Source organism: Camelus bactrianus, chromosome 16 (genome assembly GCF_048773025.1).
Source record: "Camelus bactrianus isolate YW-2024 breed Bactrian camel chromosome 16, ASM4877302v1, whole genome shotgun sequence".
NCBI classification, from domain to species: Eukaryota; Metazoa; Chordata; class Mammalia; order Artiodactyla; family Camelidae; genus Camelus; species Camelus bactrianus.
The window spans coordinates 8510047-8532712 of NC_133554.1; the positions used below are offsets into that span (position 1 = coordinate 8510047).

Here is a 22666-nt window from a genome sequence, read left to right on the forward strand (position 1 = left end):
CTAGAGGAAATGACTGAGGGAGAGCTGGGACATCTTCAGCCTTAAACCTGAGGCCATTTGGTACCTGCCTACTTGAGCCTGGCAAGGCCATACAGGGACCTGGCTTCCTGGCTCCAGCCTCCCTCTGTACAACTCCTGCAAAGGGGTCTCCTCTTATCTGGGGACAGATATCTCTTAGAAGCTCACAGGGCTAGAGGATCACATGGGGCTGGGGCCCGAGAAAAACTGGAAGGTCAGCAAGACTCAACTGAGGGTGGACCTTGCTTTCTGGAGGATTGGCTCCAAGAGCCTGCCTGAGCCATCTGCCCACTCTTGATTCCTGCACAGTGGCCAGGAATCTACACACATTTACACACGACTCCCCTTGGGAAGTTTACAGAAGACAGATTTATCAGCAGGGGGAAAGGCTCACAAAAGCAGTGGCAGCAACTTATTCCTCAAGATCTCTTTCCTCCTGGAGATGGTGGGAATGCGGCTGCGGGCTCAGCTCTACATACACGGCGGGTAGGGCAGTTCGGGCACTCGGTTGAAGTAGGCCCCGAGGAAGATGAGGCTGGAGCCGAGAAGGAAGAGCACCAGAGCAGCCCAGAAGCAGACGTTGTCAAGGACCTTCCCCATCTGCACCCAGTCGGACACTTCCTGGGGAAGGAGCAGGCACAAGCTGAGTCCCTAAAGGCTGCAGGAGCCTGCTGCACGAGAGCCAGGGATAGCAAGAATAGCGGAGGCCCCCGCAGCGCCCCACCTCGCCAGTGGTCTCCTGGTCTCGGGTGCTCTCGGCCACAAAGTTCACAGCATCCACACAGCAGCGGATCTCGGGGGCGGCGGCGCCGAGGCTCTGGCAGAGGACAGCTGGTAGGGGCGACACCGAGGGTGGGTGATTAGGAGCCGCCCCCGCTGCAGGCACCCCGGTTGCCCACCCCCTACCCCGGGCCACTCTTCTCACCGGTCCAGGTCCCGTGACGGTGCCTCTGCCCTTCAAACACAAGCTCGCTCCGCGGCTTTTTCAGTATCAGCTCCTCCGCGCGGAGCAGTAGGCCCAGGGACGATGCCCGCCTTGGGGGCGAGGCAGCCGGGGGAACCTCAGGGGGCAGGCCCCAGCCCAGGAGACGCGGCAGCAGCTCCAGTAAGACCTGGGGGCGGGGCGGGGCGGGGGCGGGGCGGGATGGGGGCGGGGTTAGAGCGAAGCCCCACCTCGCACCCGGAGCCACCCACCAGGCACTTTGGCACTTACGTGGCGCAGCCGCGGGGACATGGCGTGAGTGGTGGGCGTCCGCAAAGACACGTTGAGTACGATGACGCAGTTCATGACAATGAGTGTGGCAACCACCATGACGAAAATGAGGTACCTGACAAGCCCGGAGTGAGTGAGGTCACAGCATCTTCCGACTTGGCTGCCGTCACAGTCTCCCCACTTACCCTGACCCACAGTGGGGGCTACTCATCTTCTGACCTCACAAACGCGCTTCTCATCAAGGGGTGGAGTTACACCCTCCAGCTGCTCCTCCTCTGTGGGGCCAGACGCGTCCCCCGCCCTTTCTGTCCCTCTTATGGCCAGTGGCAACCATGAAGGAGACTCCCAGCTCCCTGGAAACCCTGCTGTGGGTCTACCACTTCCACAGCTCCACGGAGGTGAGGCTATGCCAAGCCCCCCCCCCCCCGCCAAGTTTGGCACCTCGATACCCTCTGAGATCTCCAGCGTTTTCCTCTATGACCTCTGCCCCATGACTCCACTGCCCCTTTGCCTTTCTAGGTGGCCCTCCAGCCCCCACTTCTTCCTTCCTTGGAACTTGCTGTGGCCGCAGCCCATGAATATCTGGAGCAGAGGTTCAGAGAGCTTAAGTCCCTTGAGCCAGGGGAGCCAGAGAAGCCACCCGCCCCAAAACCCACCCTGGGGCTGCTGTTAAGAGAAGCCACGGCCAGCCTTGTGAACTTCGGGGCCACCTTGTTTGAGGTGGAGCACTGGGGGGCTGAGGAGGGGCGAGGAAAGGGGATCGAGCAGCGGGAGCTGGGACCCCTGCATTCCCACCAACTCCTGTACCCCCACTGCAGATCTCAGCCCTGTGGGTTCAGCAGGAGGTGCGACGACTAGACGGTGGCGATGGCAGCCAGGGCCCAGATCCAGGCTCTGGGGATCCGGGTGGAGCCTTGGCCCGGGTAGCCCATATCGTACAGGAGGGGGCTCAGCAAGCTAGCGCTGCTGCGGGCGCTACCGCCCAGCTTCTGCTCCAGGGGGTGTGGCTATGCCTGTGTGGACGAGGTCTGCATGGGTCCACCTCATTCCTGCAACAGTGGCGGTGCCAGCTGGGCCTCGAAACCCCCGGGGAACTGGTGAGTTTGGGGTTAGGGGAGAGTTGGATGCCAGAGGTGACGGAGCTGGGTAGGCACTGAGCCAGCCCGCCCCAACAGAGATACTCAGGAGACCTCAAGGTGGCGTCCAGCAGCAGTGCAGAGGACAGAGGACCAGAGAACCCAACACGGTCCTAGCTCCACCCCACATCCAAATAAAGCCCAGGTGGGGAGGAGACAGCCAAGACTTTTCCCAGAGTGGTTTTGGCCCCGCCCTCCCCAGCCGCGCCCCCGACCCCGCCCCATGCTCGTCTGGCTCCGCCCTTTACACCAGCCACGCAACACACTCTGCCCTCACCTCCCCAGTAGCGGCACGCTCAGAGACGTCTCTGGGATTTTCTGGGCAATTAGGAACAAGAAGACGGTCTGGGCAAGCAGGACGTTGATGGAGACAGTGCATTTCTGGCCACCGGCTGGAGGGAGTGCCTGGTGAGAGCAGGCCCCGCCCCCCAGGAGCAAGACCAGGTTTGGGGTCGGGGCCACTCCTTACCCTGGGCCGGCAGGAAGTAGGCGAGCAGCACTAGGCCCGAGATGAGCACGCAGGGCACGATGATGTTAATGACGTAGAATAGCGGCTTCCGGCGAATGATGAGCGAGTAGAGGACGTCAGTGTCCCCCGGGCCATCAGCGGAGCCAGCGTTGTGGTGGCGGATCACGCCGGGGCAGAAGTCGATGGCCCACTCGCCATTCTCTGCAGGACAGGAGGCGCGGTCAGCCCGCTGTCTGGGGGTGGGGCGCCCTGCTCTGCTCTCCCGCCCCACACTTGACCGCGGGAGCCCGTAACTCCGAGTGAGGAGAGGATGCAAACCGTCTGGACCAGGGTGGGTGGGGCAGGTGGTCTGGACTGCCTGAGCCATGGGCCGCCGGCTTCAGACAACTGAAGCAAAAGGGGCATTCCCGGGAGGGGATGGAACCGCCACAAGCGAGAAAGCGGGACCAGTCTGACAATCAAAAGTGATTTCATAAAAGGGGCAGGTTGAAGCGCGGTTGCCAAAGTCGATTCCAGCATCGATGGCCTAGGGCAACCCCACTCAGCGAGTTCCCTCTCTGGACCGGTCTAGAAGCGGGATTTTTGGAGCAGGAGGCCTCACCGGTATAGGCCTCAGTGTCGATATCGATCTTGCTGATGGCCTCACCACCGTTGTCCTTGGCAAAGACAAACTCCACCTCTTCAGCATTGTACGTCTGAGAGCTGCGGAGCCAGGGTCGAGGCCCCCACCTGAAAGGCTCGGACCCGCAATCTGAGGCTCAGACCAGGGCCCCATTCTCAGGCCCGGCTGTGGATGCCGGGATCTGGCATGGGGGCCGGGGTTTACGCCCCACCCCTTTACCCAGGCCCCGCCTCCACGCCTCGGTTTTCACCCCTACTTCTAACCGGCTCGAGCCGCCCCACTCCATCCACATGTCTGGCTCCGCCTCCAGCACAAAGCCCCGCCCTAGATTAGGTGCCCCGCCCCCTGTCCCCATAATCCCTGAATCATCTGGGCCTTGGAGTAACATTCCTACCGGAAAATGAGCGAGCAGTTCTGCCAGTCGAAGGGGAAGTAGGTGACCTCAACCGCGCAGGTGCTGCGGTAGATGGCCGGGGGCAACCAGCTTACGTAGCCACCGTCGGAAATCAGCACGTTGGCGGCATAGGCCACGCCGAACTGGCCGTCGATACTGTGGGCTCCGGGAAACCGAGCGTTTGCGCAGGTCCGCGGCCCCCTCCCCGTCCAAGCAACACTCCTGCCCCAGCCAGGGCCAGCCCATCCCCAAGGCTTCGGCTTCCCTCCATTGTGGCCGGGTCCTCACTTGTTTTCCAGCACAATCTCAGGCAGCCAGACGAGCTCTGAAGGGACCCGCAGAATTTCTACACCCCCAAAGTCGTCCTTGCTGTAGTTGAGTCGGTAATCATGCCAGTCCTAAGAGGGAGGGGACGCAAGGACGTGTGCCCTGGGGCCCGCCAGAGGTTTGGGAGAAAGGGAGCCCCTGGGCAAGACCTCACTGTACCCCAGACGGGACTCACGATTCCAATCCAGACGCTGGTAGTGAGGGTCTCCTCTTTCTCATTCTGCAAATGGAAGATTAGGGTGATTGATGCAAGCTTTAGGCCTGAGCTCAGCAGTTGGGATTTTGGGCTCAGAGATGGCACTGGGGTGGAGGTGGGGAATCTTACCAGTGAGATGAGGTTGGTCAGGGTGACTTTGAGGGTGATGGTGACAGTGTCCTCAGGCTTCTGCACTGGCCGGCTTCCTGGGTCATAGTTGTCCAAGAGGTGGTGGTAAAGACGCAATTCCTCATTCTTCCCCTCACCTCTGCCTGGGGAAGGGGCCAAGCAGTGGGCTCACTGGAGATGGAGAGGCTAAGGAGCCTCCTCTCCGCCCCTGGGTCTGCAAGACTGTTTCTCTGTGTGTCTGTCTCTGAGGCTGTGTATTTTTTCATGTCTGTCTCCTGAACCAGTGAGAGTGTGCCTGGAAACCAAAAATCATGTCTCGGTCCTTGTCTTTGTCCTGTCCCTTTACATCAGTATCCTGTGTGTGTGCCCGACCACTTCCCCCGACCCTGACCATACCAAGGAGCTGCAAGAGGAGCAAGGCACTGAGCAGAGCCCCCGCCATCCTGCTGTCTGGCCCTGGGGTTATTCTGAGCTTTGGCAGGCTTGGAGGGTGGCAGGCCAGGGTGCGTGAGTGAGGGGGAGGAGGGTGTTAGTTCCGGGCTGGGTTAGGGGACTGTCACCTAATCCTTTTACCACCCCTACTGCAGCCAGGGACATCTTGGCTGCTCCCAGAGGCAGCTGCCCCATCCTGTATTCCCTGCCCCCACCCCATCCCAGTAGCCTTTGCCTGGTCTTTGGCCAGCTCCCCAGCCACAGACCCAATCTCATGAGTGGAGTAGGCCTGGCGCAGGTGGATAGGTCCTTTAAGAACACCTGGAACCACAAGCCTGGCAGCAAAGGGTGGGCGGGGAGGTGGAAGGCCCTGCTTTCAACAATGCACAGGTGTCCTTTAAGTAAGCTCCCTTGTGCAGGTGACATCCCTTGCCTCCCATAATCACCCACATGGAACACACATTACCACCACCCACAGCCTGGCCAAGGTCACACTAATGCAGTTTCTGCCGGCAGAGTTTGGCAAAAGCAGAGTGTCCCTAAAGATCTGGTAATGAGACAGGCGGTTATGGGGGATTCGTCTGCAGTAACAGACTCCACCTGGCAAAGGAGACCTGGAAGCAATACAGGGCCTGCCTCCTCCCAGAACCCATCCCAGTGTCTGCCCACCCCCAGCCCCTCTGGGTGCCTGAGGCGCTAGTTTCTCCTTACCTCTCTCTGCTGCCACCTTGTGGCCACAGATCAAAGTACTGTTTTCCCCACCCCAAACACACACGCACCTTAATCGATTCTTTCAGTCTTTTCTAAGTCTCCTTGGACCAACCTAATCAATCACAGGATATGCTTATTTAAAATTCAGATTTCTAGGCTCCATTCCCAAAGAATCTCAATTTAGGAAGATGATAGAGATGGGAAGCCAGGAATCTGTTTTATTTAAGAAGCTACCCATATGTTTCCTCATGGGGGTAGAAAGTAGTGGACAAAGCACTTTTCATGTCTTACACGTGGCTTCCTCACACTAATCCAACAGAGCAGTATGTATGAAAGACGACTAGGTCATGTCCAAGGTCAGAGACCAAGCTTGTACTGCTCACCGCATGACAGGCCAACAAATCCAGTGATGAGTCATTGGGGCGAGGTAGTAGCAACTTTATTCAGAAAGCCAGCAGACCAAGAATATGGTGGACTAGTGCCCCCAAAGAACCACCTTCCCCAAGTTAAAATTCAGGCTTCTTTTATACTAAAAGAAACTGGTTCCGGCCAGGCTCTGGAGGGGATGTGTTAGTTTCATCCCGCCTGCAGCCAGCCATTCACAGGCGGGCTTGGTCAGGATGTTGCCTGGGAGCTCAAAGGTGTTTTAGCTTAACGCTCATCACCTGGGAGGCAGGGTTCCCAGAAATGGACCATTATGTATAATTCAAGCTTATAGGCAACATCCCTTTAGTGATTAACTTGTAATAGAACATGAAGGTTCTTCCCTTTTACAATTCCCCACTGTCAATGACCCATTCCACAGTCCTGTGGGAAAAGGGGCAAAGACCACCCGGGCTACTTCCTGCATAATGAGGACAAAGCAAAGGTGATTATGGAATGAATGGATCAGCCTTGGACAGGGAATACTCCTTAAATTTTAGTCAGCAGTACAATCCTCTTTGCTTTTTTAACCTACAACTATCTGAACTTGATGAAACCCCTCAGCACTTTGTCATCTTAATTTGTAATTGAACTTGGGATTTTGGTTCCATCTCCCAACACATTATCTATTAATTTTAACTTTGTACCGTGATTACACTAAATTCCTGTGCTATTTATCTGGACAAAATTAAATAGATTAGGGTGGTGGTTATAGCTCAGTGGTAGAGAACAGGCTTAGCATGCATGAGGTCCTGGGTTCAGTCCCCAGTACCTCCATTAAAAAATAATAAAATAAAATGCTTTTAAAAATTAAATAGGTTAACCTGTCTCCACCTACAATGAAATTAAAAAAAATAAGTATTGAGATTATGAAGAGCAACCTTAAGTATTCTAACAGTTCACAACCTAAAGGGTTCTAAGGGTCCCCAGGCCTCTCAGAAGTTGGGTCATTTTTTAAAGGACAGTGGTGCTGCTTTAACCCAAGTGGGATGAATCCACAGCTTTACCGTAGCTTGCTTGACAGGCGAGTGTGTGTCACGTGCAGTCCTGTCCACCAGGGAGGCAGCTGAAGTTCAGGCCCTTGTTCTCTTCAGGTTTTAAGGAGGACTCGGTCTCAGGGTCAGAAAGGATGTAAAGCTACTCCACTTGGATAGGTGGATCTGCTGGAGGCACACTCATGAACAGAGACCAACAGTGCCCAAAGTTTTAACATAATTGGCAACCGCTAGGTCCCTCAGAGCATTTATAGATTCTCCCGCCTGGGCAGACACTGGAATGGCCTACCACGCAGTATTTCAAAGGAGTTTAATTTAAGCCTGCTTCTGGGAACCACTCTGATCCATAGCAGGGCAACTGGCAAGATCTTATCCCAAGTTAAATTAGTCTCCTGACATACTCAGCAATGCTCCTTTTTAATGCATCATTCATTTTCTCATGTTTTTCCTGTTGATTGTAGTCTCCAAGATGAATGTATTTTCCAAATAATTTGCAATGCTTTAATACAAATCAGAGGACAATTTCCTCAAGGAGGGCTTTACCCACTTTGGAAGCTGTTTCTGTCTGGGTGGGATATGGTTTCCCCCCATCCTGAAAAAGTGTCCACAAACACCAGCAGCTATGGGAAATGTCCTACAGCTCAAGGCATTTGAGTCAAGTCTATTGGCTAGCTCTCGGCGGGGCAGGTTCCTCCGTGTTGAGACCCCATCTGGGGAGGTCTGAAACCCTACTCTATGGCCCTCGCTTTGTCCTTTCCTACAAAGGAGAGGGACTGGACACTCTGGCATATAGAAGAAACTGTTTGAGAGTGAGGTCCCCTAGTTGGCATCCTGGAGGGTATAAGAATGAAGGATTTTGTACTCCTCCAGGGACTCTCATGACCAGGATGGATTGAGGTGTGTTCTGTGCCACACTGGTGTTCACCACAGTATGTTGCACCTGCATCAGAAAGTTAATCAGCTCATTCCCCACTGTCAGTTTTACCCGGGGCTCCTGTGGGGAAGTTGGAACTGGGCACCTTAAGGCCAAGGGAGCCCCTGGGCCTCTTCATTCATCAGTGTTCCTTTCCTTCTACCAGCTGAGCGACTCCCATCTTTTATTCCCCTCCTTCCTATTTAGCCTAAGGCAATCTTTTTCCCCAGTGCCCTTCTTTCTAACAGTAAGAGCATCCTTCCTTCCCCAAAGGTGGTTGCCTCTCTTTGGGTGACTCACCTTCCAGGAATCCAATGCCACCGCCAGAAATATGGTTTTTTTTTTTTTTTTTTTTTTTGCATCTCCTGTCCTTGTCCCCTGCTGCTGAACTCTTTAAAAGCAACATCTACCAACTGAGAGGGGTTCATTCCAAACATACCATCTAACTTTTGTCATTTTCTTCTACTGGGGCGCTTTGTATTTTCAGGGGCCTCGGGGATCTACATCAGTATGCTCTGTTGGCCTTATAAATCTTCATTTGGTTTTTACTGAATTTCTTGAATTTTGTTCAAGCTCTTTTGCTTTGGTTCCCCTTTTCAAGGCTCTGCCAAGATGCGCTTACAGTGAAGTGCTCCAGTAAGGGTGTTCCTCCCTCACTGGAGTCCCGATTTGGTTCAGCTGGGGGTGATGTCAAGCAGGCTTCAGGTGGACCATCTGGGTCTGAGGCGGAGCTGGTCAGCTTCTTCCCCGGCCTTGTCGATGACCATCCTCCTTCCACCCAGAGGAGCCTCCCTGTAAGGAGGGCTGCGATCTTTCTAACTAAACAAGTCTGGGGTGAAGAAAGGGCTATGCATCCATAGATACGCAGCCTGCTGGCCACTGACACGCAGGCTCCCTAAGTGCACAAGGGAATCTACCCTGCCCTGGGGGTGACTCCTGGCCCCAGCTGGGTCCTAGATGGCAATATCAGACCAGGTCCCTGCACTCCAGGAACCAGCACAGGATTTTCTAATTGATTCTTGTAAGGAGGGGATGCTAGTCTGGCCACCTCCTGACCCCCAGTGTTGGGAGGGGGTGGAAGGGTGGATATATTGGCATAACAGCTCAGCCAGAGATAGGCACCACACCCTCATTCCTTTTCTTTTCTTTCTTCCTGTATGAACAGATTTTCCCTTGGGTTTATTTAACCTAAGGTGAAAACTTGACTTTTTCCCACCCTAATGTAATACCACACAGAGGATTTAGGGGGTTTTGGTGATTTGGGGGCTTTTGGAAGTTTTAGGAACCAAGGGGAACCCTTCTCTTCTCCCTGGGAACGTCCCACTTCTGGACGAGGACAGGTTTTTTCCCCCCCTTTTCCTGTTCCTTTCCTCCATTTGACACCAGCAAAAGTTTTAAAGATCAAACTGATTTGGCTGTAAATGAAGAAACAGTACCAAAACAAAATGAAACAAGAAACCCAAAGAACAAACAGAAAACCCTAAATTAACTCTCAAGTTTGGCCACGGGATTCTACATATACCAACACAGGGGACACAAACAATGTAATTAACACAAAGGTGGCAGTACATGGTACACAGGGTCCCAAGATGACCCTGCCTAAACCCCTGGTGGAGATCCAAACAGGTACCGTGGTCATACACTCTTCCTCTTTGTCATGGTTTCCTAGCTGTAATCAGACATCCAAAATTCACCTCAGAGGACTTTCTTTAGAAATAGTTGAAACTGTCCCATTTTTTAAAGACAAGTACAAGGCAAACCAAACAAACGATGCACACAAATGCTAGCATCCATTGGGAAAAAAAAAAAAAAAAAAAAAAAAAAACGAGAACATTTCACAAACTGAGTAAAAATCCAGCAACTATTTCCTCAGGGTACCCTACTCAAATACAAAACAAACTGGTTCATTCTGGAGCAAAAAAGCCTTAAACAGAGAGGAAATAATGTTTCAAACTGTACACCCTGAAGCCACTTACCCTACTGCATGGAGCCCATTGGCTCCCAGAAGTTGATTCCTGGCTCCAACTGCCAAGCGCTGGGGCAGCCGGTGCCACTTTGGGAAATTTGAAGGAAAGATCCTCAGGACAGTTGGTCCTGCAGCCGCTAGGGCCTTCCCAGAAAATTCCCCAGCCGGGACTGGCTGGCCACAGCAGCAAGACCCTTGGCTGGCCAAAATTTGTTACCAAGACCAAGTTCCCACTGCTCGCCGCACGACAGGCCAACAAGTCTAGTGACAAATTGTTGTGGCGAGGAATAGCAACTTTATTCGGAAAACCAGCAGACCAAAAAGCTGGTGGACTAGGACCCCCAAAGAGCCATCTTCACCAAGTTGGAATTCCAGCGTCTTTTAAACTAAAAGGGGAGGGGGTCAAGCCCTGGTTCCGGCCAGACTCCGGAGGGATGGGTTAATTTCACCCCCTTGCCATTCACAGGTGGGCATGGTCTGGGTGTTTCCTGTGAGCTCAACATAGGTGTTTTAGCTTAATGCTCATTTTCTGGAAGACAAGGTTCCCAGAGATGGGCCATTACGTATAATTTAAGCTTATAGGCAACATCCCTTCGGCGATTAACTTGTAATGGAATATGAAGGTTCCTCCCTATTACAGTGATACAAGTAGATTGGCAACTGCATAAGACTTATAATCAGCTTTATTGATCACGGACACCTGTGTTTTACATGTCACAAAACCTCAGGATGTCCACCATTGTGGGTCTCCTACCCGTGAGGTCCTTCATAACTGGCCCTCCACGGCAAGCACCAGAGTACCCACGCAACTTGCCCACATCCCACACGCCCTTGAAGCCTCTGCTCCCGCAGCTAACTGCCTTTTCACTGCTGGTTTTCCACTTCAGAGGCCCAGAAAGAACCTCCTTGGCCCAGCTCACCTCCTGCACGTGGCTGATAACGTGTATTGAATCTAAAGTCGGGGTTGCTGCTTGTTTGACAGCCTCTGGGTGAGGGCTGGGCCAAGATGCAGGTCTTTATTCAAACATTAATAGGCACCCCCAAGGTTCCCCGCACAGGGCCAGATGCTCTGCTTGAAGAGATGAATAAGCCGTGTCCTCAAGAAAGAGGGAGAGACCTATTAACAGACAGTGACGCCAGAACTGTCACCAGGTGAAAAGCAGAAGCCATGGGAGCTGTAGGGAGGTGTTGCTTAGCTTCTGTGCATCACAAAGTCAGATCCACAAGCCAGGTTTCCTGGAGGTTTACACGTGGACTAGGACAAGCCGGACTGGTGTCAGAAGCCAAGGCAGCCCAGGGGACCAGCCACTCCCGCCTCTGCTCTGTCCACTCTGGGCTCCTCTCATGCCTTCCTTTCCTCTCTACTTTGTCTCTCTCCTCTTTCTCCTGTGTGGTCTCTGCTTTCTCAGGGCTTCCTCACCATTTGCCCCATGGTCTTGGCCCCAAAGCGACCTCTTGGCTTCCCTCTGCAGACGCAGCCAATTGGGCCTTTGCCGCCTTAACGCCAGGAGGCAGCAGGTGCAGGCGCGGAAGGGTAGCAGTTGGTGCGCTGTTTACCAAGGGTGGTGGGTGTGGCCACGCGACCAGCGCCTTCCACCCCCTCACCAACCCGGCCAGCTCCCAACACATTTAGTTCCCCAAATACCCTGTTTTGGTCTTGTTCTCACTGCTACAATGGAAGACGCACTATTATCCTTCCCAGCAGGACAGAAACCTGATGTCTTGCTTTCGAAAGTAATGGTGGCAGGGGCCCTTCGGAAAAGTTCTCAGCCTCAGAGTCCAGGGTCCTCAGGTTTACGAACAACTCCTCCAGGTGTGATCTCTGTCCAGTCCCCAAACTATTGGCTAAATCCTCAATTTAACCACCGTTTCTATTATCACATATAAACAATACATCACACACACATGTCCCCTGCATCACATAAGACACGCTGGGGCAAATCCACACTTGGACCAACAGCCAGCATGGAGGAGAGCAGTTTGGGGTGAGGGACAGTGAGTAGAAATCCTCATCCCCTGAGGCCCAAGCCCATGCATCGCTGCGTGGGTCGCTGGCTCCAGGCATCTGTCACATTTACAGGAGAGCACTTTGTGGCAGTCTCCAGAGGGGCTGTAACTCGTGGGCAGCCCACGGGCAACTCTTGCAGAGTCAGCACGTCAGAAAACCTTCCCCTGAGGTGTCTTCAGGAGGGGCTCTTGCCCCCCACACACCCCCTCCGCAGTCCCTTCCCGCTAGTAATGGGACCAGAGTTGAAACTCCCTCTGTCTTTTTCCAAGTTTCCTGGGCAGGACCATTGCCTGAGGGACTGAGACTTCCTGCCAAGGAAGTGGTGGAGTCAAGCACCTGATCCAGGCCTGGCTTTTGTCTTATTTTTCTTTTTCAGGGGGGGTAATTAGGTTCTTATTTATTTACTTATTATTTTAATGGAAGTACTGGGGATTGAACCCAGGACCTCATGCATGCAAAGCAAGCACTCTACCAACTGAACTATACCCTTCCCCCGGCTTTTGCCTTTTTATAATGAAAATTCCACCAAACCTCACGGGCTGCCTGACAGCTTGTTTCTGGGGACGTCTTGACTTCCAAGCCAGAGCCAGAAATCTCAGCTCAACAGGAAGCCACTCCCTTCACCTACTGGCTCTTGGCTGGCAACTCGGAACAGCTGCAGCCGCCCCGGCGGCCAGGCCTGCTGGCTCCGGTTCTCAGCCATCACCACCTCACAGAGCTAAGGCCCCAAGCCAGCCCGCCGAGGCCCCTCGACAGACAACAGAAGGGACTCCTCTTGTGAACAGGGACAGTGGGTCTGGCGGATCCAGGACTCTGATTTCCAGCCTGCCTCCCTCACTGGGACCTCAGCTGTCTGATGGCTGGGACCTTGCTGGGTGACTGTGTGCACAGAGCACAGAGCCTAGGGCGTAACAGGTGCCTGACAGAAGTTGACTGGATGGATGAGTAACGATAAATGAATGTGTTATCTTCCCAGCACCCTCCCTTCTACTGAGACTGTTCTCCAACTCTGCGACCCCAGAGGATCTGCCAGCAACTTAGAGACACCCCTAAGCCGGCCAGAGCCCATGGGGCAGGGGGCCAGAGAGGGGGGATCCTGACCCAAGCCAAGCCAAAGAAAGTCCCTCCTGAGAATTCTGTTAAATAGGAACTCAGGAAGTCGGTCTCTCTCTTCTGTAGGAGCCGCAAGAGATGAAATTACGATGCACGAGGCACCCATGTTCATTCCTCGCATTTTATGCGGGGTGGGAGAGAAGGCAGCTGATGCACCAAGACAAGCAGAGACAAGAAAGGACCTCCCGGATCCCAGCCCTGATTCCAGAAATTCCTGAGACCCAGCAGCGCTTGTCTCCTCCTGCAGGCTGGTTGCCTGACACCTCCTTTGATTGAGGTACCTCAGCATCTTCCAGTAAATCCCCCTTATCTTCGTTTTAAAATATTAGGATTTAAGAAAAATAAACAAATAGAAAGAAAACAGAAATGTCCCATGACACAACACCCAGGAAAACCCTTCTGACAATAAAAAAGCACAAGGACCTACTATACAGCACAGGGAACTCTAATAGATAACTAACTAAATAGATAAACAGCAAGGTCCTGTGGTAGAGCATGGGGAACTATATTCAATATCTTGTAATAACCTATAATGGAAAGCATGACTGGGACAGTATGCTGTACACCAGAAACTGACCCATTGTAACTGACTATACTTCAATTTAAAAAAAAACCTATAATGGAAAAGAATCTGAAAAATAATAGATATATATAATTGAATCACTTTGCTGCACACTTGAAACTAACACATTGTCAGTTGACTATACTTCAATAAATTTTTTTCAAAGCAATACATGCCATCACGAGAAAAGCTGAAGAGTACAGAAAGACATAGTGAAAACTGAATGCTTTCTTCTTTCCACCCAGTCCCTCTCCTCAATAATTAACAGCTTCTTGTAAGTTCAGTTCTTCTAGCCCAAAGTCCAGCATGTGTATGTATGAATATAAGTATGTAGCTGGGAATATATATGTAATATATAGCTGGGAGGGCACAGCTCAAGTGGTAGAGCACATGCTTAGCATGCATGAGGTCCTGGGTTCAATCCCCAGTACCTCCTCTAAAATAAATACATAGACCTAATTACCTCCCGCCTGCCAAAAAACAAAAACAAAAACAAAAACAAAAAAACAGTTTGTTCAAATATATGAGAATATGCAATACAATGAAGATAAAATTTTACATTACTGTTGAAAATTAGGTTCCTTAATAAATGCCTGTGGGACAACTGGAAAACCAGTCATCAGAACGGACATCAGACACTCATCTCTCTACCAGGTGGATCAGATACTCGAATGTGAAATGAAGCCAAGAAAATCCTAGAGTAAAACAAGGATGGGTGTACTCATCATCTCACCTCAAGAGGGAAGAGGCCTTTCTTCCCTTCCCTGGAGCCCAAAATCAGAGGCCATAAAAAGAGAGAAAAAAACGCAGATAAACGTCTATAAGGTCAAAAACAAAATCAAAGGCAAGCAAATGACAAACGCTGAGAAAATACCTGCAGCCAGCGGCTTATCTCCTTTATTAATAAAGTGTTCGTAAAAGCCCTAAAAAGCTGACAAGGTGGTGAACTCACCTGGGCTGCTGGTTTTCCCCTCCTCACATGTAAGCTCTTCTGTGAAACTGTGAGGAACCCCTGGGAAGAGAAGGTGGTGGGTCCTGGTGTCAGAGGGAAATGAGTGCCCTGGGCGGAGGGACTGGCTCCCTAGAAAGAGATGAAGATGGTAAAGAGTCATAATAACTAACTTCCAAAAGAGAGGGCAGAAATGGGGTGGGGGCAGTGAAGAGAGGGACGGAGGGAAAGAGGGACGGGGGAGCAGCTCAGCGGACCCCTCGGGGGACCCCTCGGGGATCCGGGGTGCTGAGCGCACCCAGGGCGCCCCAAGGCCCTCCCCAGGCAGCGCTCTCTGCACCGACTTGGGTAAAGAAGTAAACAAAAGTCCTTGGGACTTACCGGGACAGGGAAGTCCTTACCAGTCATCTTGTCAAAGGAGATGTCTAATTGACTTTTCGCTTCAGGACAGATGACAAGCAAATGAATCGAGAAGGAAGTCTCAGTATCGGCCACGAAGGGAGAGGACCTTGGCGGGAAGTTTCTACGACCTCGTGGGCCTGGCTTCAGGGAGTGGGACCCGGTGGAGACTGCGGGGCGACTGGAGATGTGGAGATGCGCCGCGGGTTTCTGTTGATTTTGAAAGTTTGGGAGAAAAGGGATTCCGAGTCAGAGAAAAACTGCTAGGAACTCCCAGCTCCTGAACAGTCTGATGAGGTGGGATACAGGAAGCAATTATAAAATGATACGTGTGTTAGAAAATAAACATGGTTACCAAAGGGGAAAGGCTGGGGAGGGATAAATTAGAAGTTTGGGATTAACAGATACACACTACTATACACAAAATAGATAAACAACAAGGACCTACTGTAGAGCACAGGGAATTACATTCAGTATCTTGTAATAACCTATAATGGAAAAGAATCTGAAAAATAATACATATATACGTATAACTGAATATGCTGTACACTAGAAACTAACACAATACTGTAAATCAAATATGCTTCAATGAAAACAAAAAATAAAGTAATTAAATACAAATATAGACTAGAATGATTTTTTAAAATGATATGTACTAGGTCCAGAGGTTCATACTCCTAAACTCTTACTGACTTTTAATACCGTTAGTATTTACACTATTAATAGCAAAAGTAAGTGACAACAAGTTTCTACTGTATAGCACAAGGAACTAGATTCAATATCTTGCAGTAACCTGTGATGAAAAAGAATATGAAAAGAAATATACACATGTATACATATGACTGAAACATTATGTTGTGCACCAGAAATTGGCACATTGTAAACTGACTATACTTCAATTAAGAAAAAAAGGGAGTGGAACTCACCAAGGATTTACTGTATAGCACAGGGAATTATAGTCAATATCTGGTAATAACCTATAATGGAGAATAATCTAAAAAAAGAAAAAATTATATTGATATAGATATCCAAATCACTTTGCTGTGCACTTGAAACTAACACATCATAAATCAACTATACTTCAATTAAAAAAAAAAGTGGAACTCAACTTTCTCAAAGCAGGCGTGTAAAACAGACAACCACTTTGGAAAATTGGGAGTTTCTTATAAAGTTAAAAGCAGGCATTTCCCCCCAACCCAGGAATTCCATTCCCAGGAATTTATCCAAGAGAAAAGAAGCTTATGCCTGCAAAAGATCTGCACAGGAACCAGAACAGCAGTTGCTTGGTTGGGAGAACTGACGGGAAGGGGCACAGAGGAGTTGATGACAATGTTGTCTGTCTTGATGGGGTGGTGATTACACCCATGGACACATTTGTCAAAACTCACGAAACTGTACATCTAAGATCTGTGTATTTCTCTGTATATAAATTATTACTCAATTCAAAAAATTATTCATTTAAAAAATTAAAATAAGACATATTGTTTAAATGCACAATAGGGGACTACTTATAGAGCATATACCTCAGTATTATAATTCTTAAAGGCCATTTAAAATACACTTGGCATTCCATAGACGAGGATGCAGAACCCGTGGATACGGAGAGCTGACTGTATTTACCATAAAAAGGGGGAAATATCAGTAAACTGAAGCAGAAAGAAGAAGTGATAAAGAATAGCTGATAGTGAAATGGTAATGAAGGTTCTCTCCTCTCAGCAAACCCACGACCAGGTACCTTCATGGATGAGTTCCACCAAAATTTCAGGGAGTAGGTCTTTATTTTATATAATTTGTTCCAGAACACAGAAAAATAAAACAAGCCAACTAGTATTATGAAGTTTTTACTCCAGCTAAGGACAGACAAGAAAATCAAAATACAGGCCTCATTCACTTAGGAACAAAACTGTGACAATCCTAAAAAAATATTAGTCAACCAAACCCAAAAGTTTATTGAAAAAGAAATTGTCCAATTGGATTAAGTCAAGTTTGTCCTAGAAATGCAAGGTTGATGGGCTACCCCACAGTCCTCCTTCCTGACGGAACCCCATCTTGTCGGGAGCAGCGTGTCCCCAGCCCTAAAGAGTGAGTCACAATTAGTCACAGTCATGCCCTGCTCCTCTGCCAGACACTCAGAATGTGAACCTCCCTTGCAGCTAGAAGCACCCTGATCCATTTCTGACTAATGACACTAGGACAAGTCTGGTGGGGGAGGAAGCGTCTGGGAAAGTTTATCCTTTGCTGGTGAAAGGAGAGTCACTTAAGGTAAAGCAGTTTTGTGTTTCTGTTCCTGCTCCCTTCCTTTGTCAACAGATTTTTTCCTTTGAATGCGGCAGCCAAGTTGCAACCATGAGGTGACCAGCATGAGGACAAAAAGCCAGTGGGCCAAGGATGGCAGACTAGAAAGACAGGCTCCTTCTACTGGATGACACTATCAAGCGTCTGGACCACCTGATGTGGCCCATCTCCAGACTGCTTGTTAAGAAGGGACTGCCCTTACTTATATATGCTGCATCTTCTTTATCCATTCATCTATTGATATGAATTTAGGATGCTTCCATATCTTGGCAAGTAGAAATAATGTAGTTGTTAATAGCGGGGTGTATCTATCTTTTTGAATTAATTCTTATTTTGTGGTTGGCTTTATTCCTTTGATAACTATGTAAGTTTAAAAGGCTAAAGCTCTAAATGTTCTTAGAAACAATGAACAATACATATATGTAAAAATTTTTAAATGTGCAGTATATTGTGTACATGTATTTACATGCAATATATTGTATATGTGCAGTCAGACTGTAACAATTCTACCTGATAAAACTGAAAAATCAAAAAAAAAAAAAAAGGACTGCCTTTAGGTTTTAAGATACTATTGCTGTTATTCTGTTACATGCAGCTGAGGCCATTTCCACCAATTCAAATGGTTTATCATCAGAAAATCTACTACTGTTATTAATTGCATTAATGGACTAAAGGAGAAAGATCACATGATTGTATGATCAGAAATAGAAAAAACTTGGAGTGCAATGCCTAATTTTAGCTTTTAAAACTTCAGAAAACTAGGAATAGAAACAACTTATTTCACTTGAAAAACATAAGTTAAAACCCTTCCATTAACATATTTAATGATGCCCTCCCTGTAAACATGGGTATAAGACGGGATTGCCACTACTGCAATACTGGGCGTCATGACCAACGTACTAAGATAAGAAAATGAAATAAGCAGTATGAACACAGAAAAGGAAAATATAAACCTGTTGTTACCTGTAATATGATTACCAATGTAGAAAAAGCTATCAGAAATAATAAGCAAACTATTAGAACCAATAGGAGAGTCAGGGACTTTGCTGGATACAAGAAAAAATTAATACTAATAGCTCTCCTTTACAACTTTAATCAGCTAGGAACTCTAGAAGACAAAATATTACTCACAATACTAATAAGATCTATAAGGTATTCAGAACTTAAGTTAACTAAGAATGTTCTTTACATTTATATAAAAGCTTCATGGAAAAAAACTTGAAACTGTTAAAGGACATAAAAGTTCAGTGTAAGTGGAAAGATGAACTATTTGTTTGGGTGGGTTAACTCAATATTATAAAGATGTCAGTTTTCTCTAAAATAATATGTAAGTTAAGTTTTGGGGAATTTGACAAACTTATTCCAGAATTTATATGACAGGAGAGAGATACATGAATAGCCACATCAGTTTTGAGAAAGAAGAGAAAAGAGGCGGGAATCACCCTGCCAGATGCTAAAACACAGCACAAAAGCTATAGCAAACAAACAACAAACACATGGGTGTGCACAAAACACAACTGATACAATTTAGTAACTGACAAATAAAAGCAGGAAACTGAATAGAGAGCGTAGAAACAGCCCATGTGCATCTGCAGCTTGTGACAGGATAAAGGCAAGAGGACATCAATGAGGCCAGGTTAGATCAGCAGATACGGTACGTAGCCAGCTCATGCTATGGAGAAAAAAGACATACAGCTGTATGCCTCCCTCACACCACATACATAAGTAAACTCCAGATGGATTGAAGAATTTAAAACATGTTAAAACTGTAAAAGCTAACAGGAGAAAACGTAGGAGAGTATTTTTGTGACCTTGGGGTGGAATTTTCTTAAACAAGATACCAAAACCATAAACCATAAAAGGAAACATTGATGGATTTGGATACATTAAAATTAAAGAACTTCCGCTCAACAAAGAGCATCAGAGATCCTACCCATTTCTACCTGCCTACTCTGCTTCCATTCATTCACTTACTCAATATTTATTAAACACTATGCCAGGCACTGGAGCTATAATAGTGAACAAAATAGGCGACAGTGAGTGTGAATACTGAAGAAATGTAGCTGGACTGGCACTGCTGAGCAACAGAGCAGGGCAAGAACATTCTCCAAAAATGACATCTTCTCAGCAAACGTACAGGTATTTTGGCAGGATCATTGTGAAGACTATAATAAAAAAAAGATACTAGAGAAAGCATATAAAAGTGAGGCATGAGACAGAGAGAGACAAGCCAAGGAAGTGTCTTATCTGATGTGGTCATTCCTTCCTCAATCGGTGCGCCAGTTTCTACCCCTTAGAGGTTGGGCTATGTTTCTGAGTGCCTGCTGTCTCAAAGCTTGCCTTCAAGAAGGGTAGATAGACATTAAAATAAAGTATCATAATAGCTTTGGGAAGGTTGTAAGGAACTTATAATACAGTAACTAACCTAGTCTGGAGAGATCAAAGAACAATTTCCCATCTAGAAATGATGCAGAGCTAGAGGCACCAAATCATCGCAGCCCCACTGATGGAGCCCCCATTCTTAGAGTCCGAGGGACCCCAGGAGCCACCCAATTAGTGGCTTTGCCATGCGAACACTGGATAGAAACATCCCATTCCCCCTCCTGACACATAGGATCAGTTTCATGAAACCCCACTTCTGTTTCTAACTTTTGTTTTAGTCGGGTTCTTTTGGTTACAAGGAAAAAGGAATAAGCTTAAATCACCTAAAGAAATAGTTTCTCAGCCTTCATGTCAATAACTGATTCGTGCAAGGATCATCAATGGATGCTGGTACTTGTGGCTCTGGTTTGATTGGGAACAGGATATTTACATGCTATCAAAGCATCTCCTCCACAAACGTGCCTCTTAGTCACAAAAGGAAAAATAGAATCTTGGTCATGGAGAAACTGGGTGCATTCCCGTTAACCAAGCTCTCAAAATTTTAGCATCACCAGTAATGTGTCAAATTGATAGAACATGTCTCCTGATATGATGCACTGAGAAAGACACATTATTCATGTAGTATTGCTGGCAGAAAAACAACCAGAATCCAAGCATGAGAAGCATCAGATAAACTGAGAAAAATTCTACATAATGCAGGGATAGTCTATGTAATTACTGGACTACAGTTTTCAAAAATGTCAAAGTCATGGAAAATAAAGACAGGTTAATGAACTACAGGAAACTACAGAGATATGGTCCTGGATTAGATCCTGGACTGGGGAAAAAAGCTATAAAGGACATTTTTTTCAGACAATTGGCCAAGTGGGAATATGAACTGTGGGTTGGGTAACAGTATTGTATCGGTGTTAAATTCCTGAAACTAATAACTACACTGCCATTATGCAAGAAAATGTCCTTGTTTTAGGAAACGCATGGAAATAGTAGCGGTAAACATGATGTCTCCAACTTACATTCCAATGGTTCAGGGAAAAACGCTTGAGAGAGAGAGAGAAAGTAAATGAGACAAAAGGTTGACAAATGGTGAGTCCACGCCAACTTGATACATAAAATTAACCATCACACCATACGTGGGATGTTTATTGTCAAGTGCAACAAATTTAGAAGTTTGCAATAAAAAGCTAACCAAACCCACCTGAGAGATTTCTGTTATTGGGAAGATGAAGTAGATGTAAGTTTTCCTATTCTACCTGCTAAGTACAGCTAAAGCCCTGGATATTTTATATAAAGCAAGTAAAAGAAGATGAAGATGGAGAGAAGGCAGAAAGGCTGGGGATCTTGGGACCCAATAAACAGCACGTCGATGCTGAGTTCCCAGGGTTTTCTTTTTGCTCTGAATGTCCCAGTCTTGGAGGTAAAGAAGTCAGTAATCTGGAAACACCCCAGGCACTGCCCCAACAAAAATCTGCTCTCTTGAGCCCAAAGACCAACAAAGGAGCAGCCTAATAAGACAGAAAACTTAGAAAATAACCACTTGATTCCAGCCAAATATTACAGAAAAACTGCGGCCCCACCCACACCCACACCAGCAAAGGCCAAGTGGTGAGCACAGATTTCCACCCTCCCCAGGCGTGTAATGAGGCACCCGGACATCCTTGCCAGGCTGGTTTCCACAAAGGCCAAGGAGGGAGTGGAGACCTTCACCCTGGCCAGCTGGTAATGAGGCCTCCCACACTCAGGGTCAGTGGAGACCACGTGGGAGCCTAGATTTTCATCCAGGTTGGCAGTAATGAGGCACCCCTCCCCCTCCCCTCCTCTCCCCCCCACCCCCACCCCACCCCCGTGGTGGTGTCAGAGGAGGCCTCCTGCAGAGTCAGAGCTTTCACTATTTCAGCAGGAGTGAGGCCAGCCTCACTGCAGGGGCAGTGGAGACCAGGGTGGGGAACTGGAACTCCCACCCTCACCCAGTACATGGCAACAGAGGCTGAATGGGGAACTTGGACCTGTACCTCCACCTGAGAGTAATGAGGGAATGCGTCCCCCTTTCCCTGCCAGAGCAGTGGCAGAAAACGCCAGCTAAAACAGAAGGTTTAAATAAGATTTAGAGTCTCAAAAAATAATTTTTAAATGTCCATGTTTCATTAAAATCAGTCATCGTATCAAGAACGGGGATGATCTCTAACTGAATGAAAAAAAGATCATCCGCAGCTGCCAACACCCAAAGGACACTGATGTTAAGATTATCTGAAAAATATCTTAAAGCAGCCATGATTGTAAAAAACGCTTTAACAAGAAATTACGGAGGTGCTCGAAACAAGCAAAGAAATAGCGTCAGCAAAGAAACAGAAGATCTAAGAAGGACCAAATGGAAAGTTTAAAGCTGAAAAATGTAATAACTGAAATGAAAGCTCCCGGAATGAGCTCAACAACAGAATGGAGGCGACAGAGAAAAGAATCGGTGAACTGGAAGATTGAACAATAGAAATCACCCATTCTGAACAACAGAGAGAAAAAGTCTTAAAAAAAAATGGTCTCCTGTGGGATCTGTGGGACAATAACAAAAGATCTACCATTGTGTCATCAGAAAGAGGGTGAGACTGAAACAGGCCTCTAAGAAATAATGGCTAAAAACTACCCAAATTTGGCAAGAGACATAAACGTACACATGGAAGAAGCAGCTGAGCAAACTCCAAACAGGAGAGACTCAAAGAATAACCCAAAGATAACCCCCCAAAATAAATATGCAACTACCCTATGACCCAGAAATTGCATTCTGGGCAATTTTTTTCCCCCAGGAAAATGAAGACTTGTGTTCACACAAAAATTGTAAAGATTATAAACACTAATGTTTATAGGGATCTATTTTTAATAAGGCAACAGCTGAAATCAGCCCATATGTCCCTCTGTTGGTAAACTGATAAACTGTGAAACATACATATTAGGGAATCCTACTCATCAATTAAAAGAAGTGAACTCTGGATGCACATGACAACCTGTATGAATCTCCAGAGAAT

General features: G+C 48.0%; 2 protein-coding genes and 1 non-coding gene across 7 annotated transcripts; 1 reads left to right on the forward strand and 2 right to left on the reverse strand.

Moving 5' to 3' along the window:
- Nucleotides 1-368: 368 nt before the first annotated feature.
- Nucleotides 369-21454, reverse strand: CHRNE (cholinergic receptor nicotinic epsilon subunit). Of its 5 annotated transcripts, none has more exons than XM_074342401.1 (15): nucleotides 15902-21454; nucleotides 15424-15463; nucleotides 14978-15185; nucleotides 14580-14708; nucleotides 4505-4647; nucleotides 4355-4399; nucleotides 4141-4250; nucleotides 3853-4008; nucleotides 3438-3565; nucleotides 2837-3037; nucleotides 2645-2759; nucleotides 1232-1346; nucleotides 944-1130; nucleotides 743-849; nucleotides 369-639 (listed from the first exon to the last, which is right to left on the reverse strand). In XM_074342401.1, the coding sequence occupies exons 3-15, from the start codon at nucleotides 14982-14984 to the stop codon at nucleotides 490-492; spliced, it is 1593 nt and encodes a 530-aa protein (XP_074198502.1). In that variant the 5' UTR covers nucleotides 14985-15185; nucleotides 15424-15463; nucleotides 15902-21454; the 3' UTR covers nucleotides 369-489. The 5 variants fall into 5 exon arrangements, with proteins under 5 accessions (XP_074198502.1, XP_074198501.1, XP_074198503.1 ...); XM_074342400.1 differs by having other exon boundaries at nucleotides 15424-15480; XM_074342402.1 differs by having other exon boundaries at nucleotides 3438-3538; nucleotides 14978-21454.
- Nucleotides 1330-2388, forward strand: C16H17orf107 (chromosome 16 C17orf107 homolog). Its single transcript, XM_010958896.3, has 3 exons — nucleotides 1330-1629; nucleotides 1751-1951; nucleotides 2050-2388. The coding sequence occupies exons 1-3, from the start codon at nucleotides 1564-1566 to the stop codon at nucleotides 2386-2388; spliced, it is 606 nt and encodes a 201-aa protein (XP_010957198.1). The 5' UTR covers nucleotides 1330-1563.
- On the reverse strand, nucleotides 12370-12444 carry TRNAA-UGC (transfer RNA alanine (anticodon UGC)). The gene has a single exon. It is a non-coding gene; the product is annotated as a tRNA-Ala (tRNA).
- Nucleotides 21455-22666: the final 1212 nt, after the last annotated feature.

Bases quoted from the DNA above. Each gene is read 5' to 3' on its own strand.
- C16H17orf107 (XM_010958896.3), top strand. From the start codon at position 1,564: ATGAAGGAGACTCCCAGCTCCCTGGAAACCCTGCTGTGGGTCTACCAC. The intron at 1,630-1,750 runs GTGAGGCTATGC...TTGCCTTTCTAG, and splicing joins ACTTCCACAGCTCCACGGAG to GTGGCCCTCCAGCCCCCACT. The intron at 1,952-2,049 runs GTGGAGCACTGG...CCCCCACTGCAG, and splicing joins TCGGGGCCACCTTGTTTGAG to ATCTCAGCCCTGTGGGTTCA.
- CHRNE (XM_074342401.1), bottom strand. The intron at 4,251-4,354 runs GTGAGTCCCGTC...CCTCCCTCTTAG, and splicing joins CCAGCGTCTGGATTGGAATC to GACTGGCATGATTACCGACT. The intron at 4,009-4,140 runs GTGAGGACCCGG...CGGAGCCCACAG, and splicing joins GAGATTGTGCTGGAAAACAA to TATCGACGGCCAGTTCGGCG.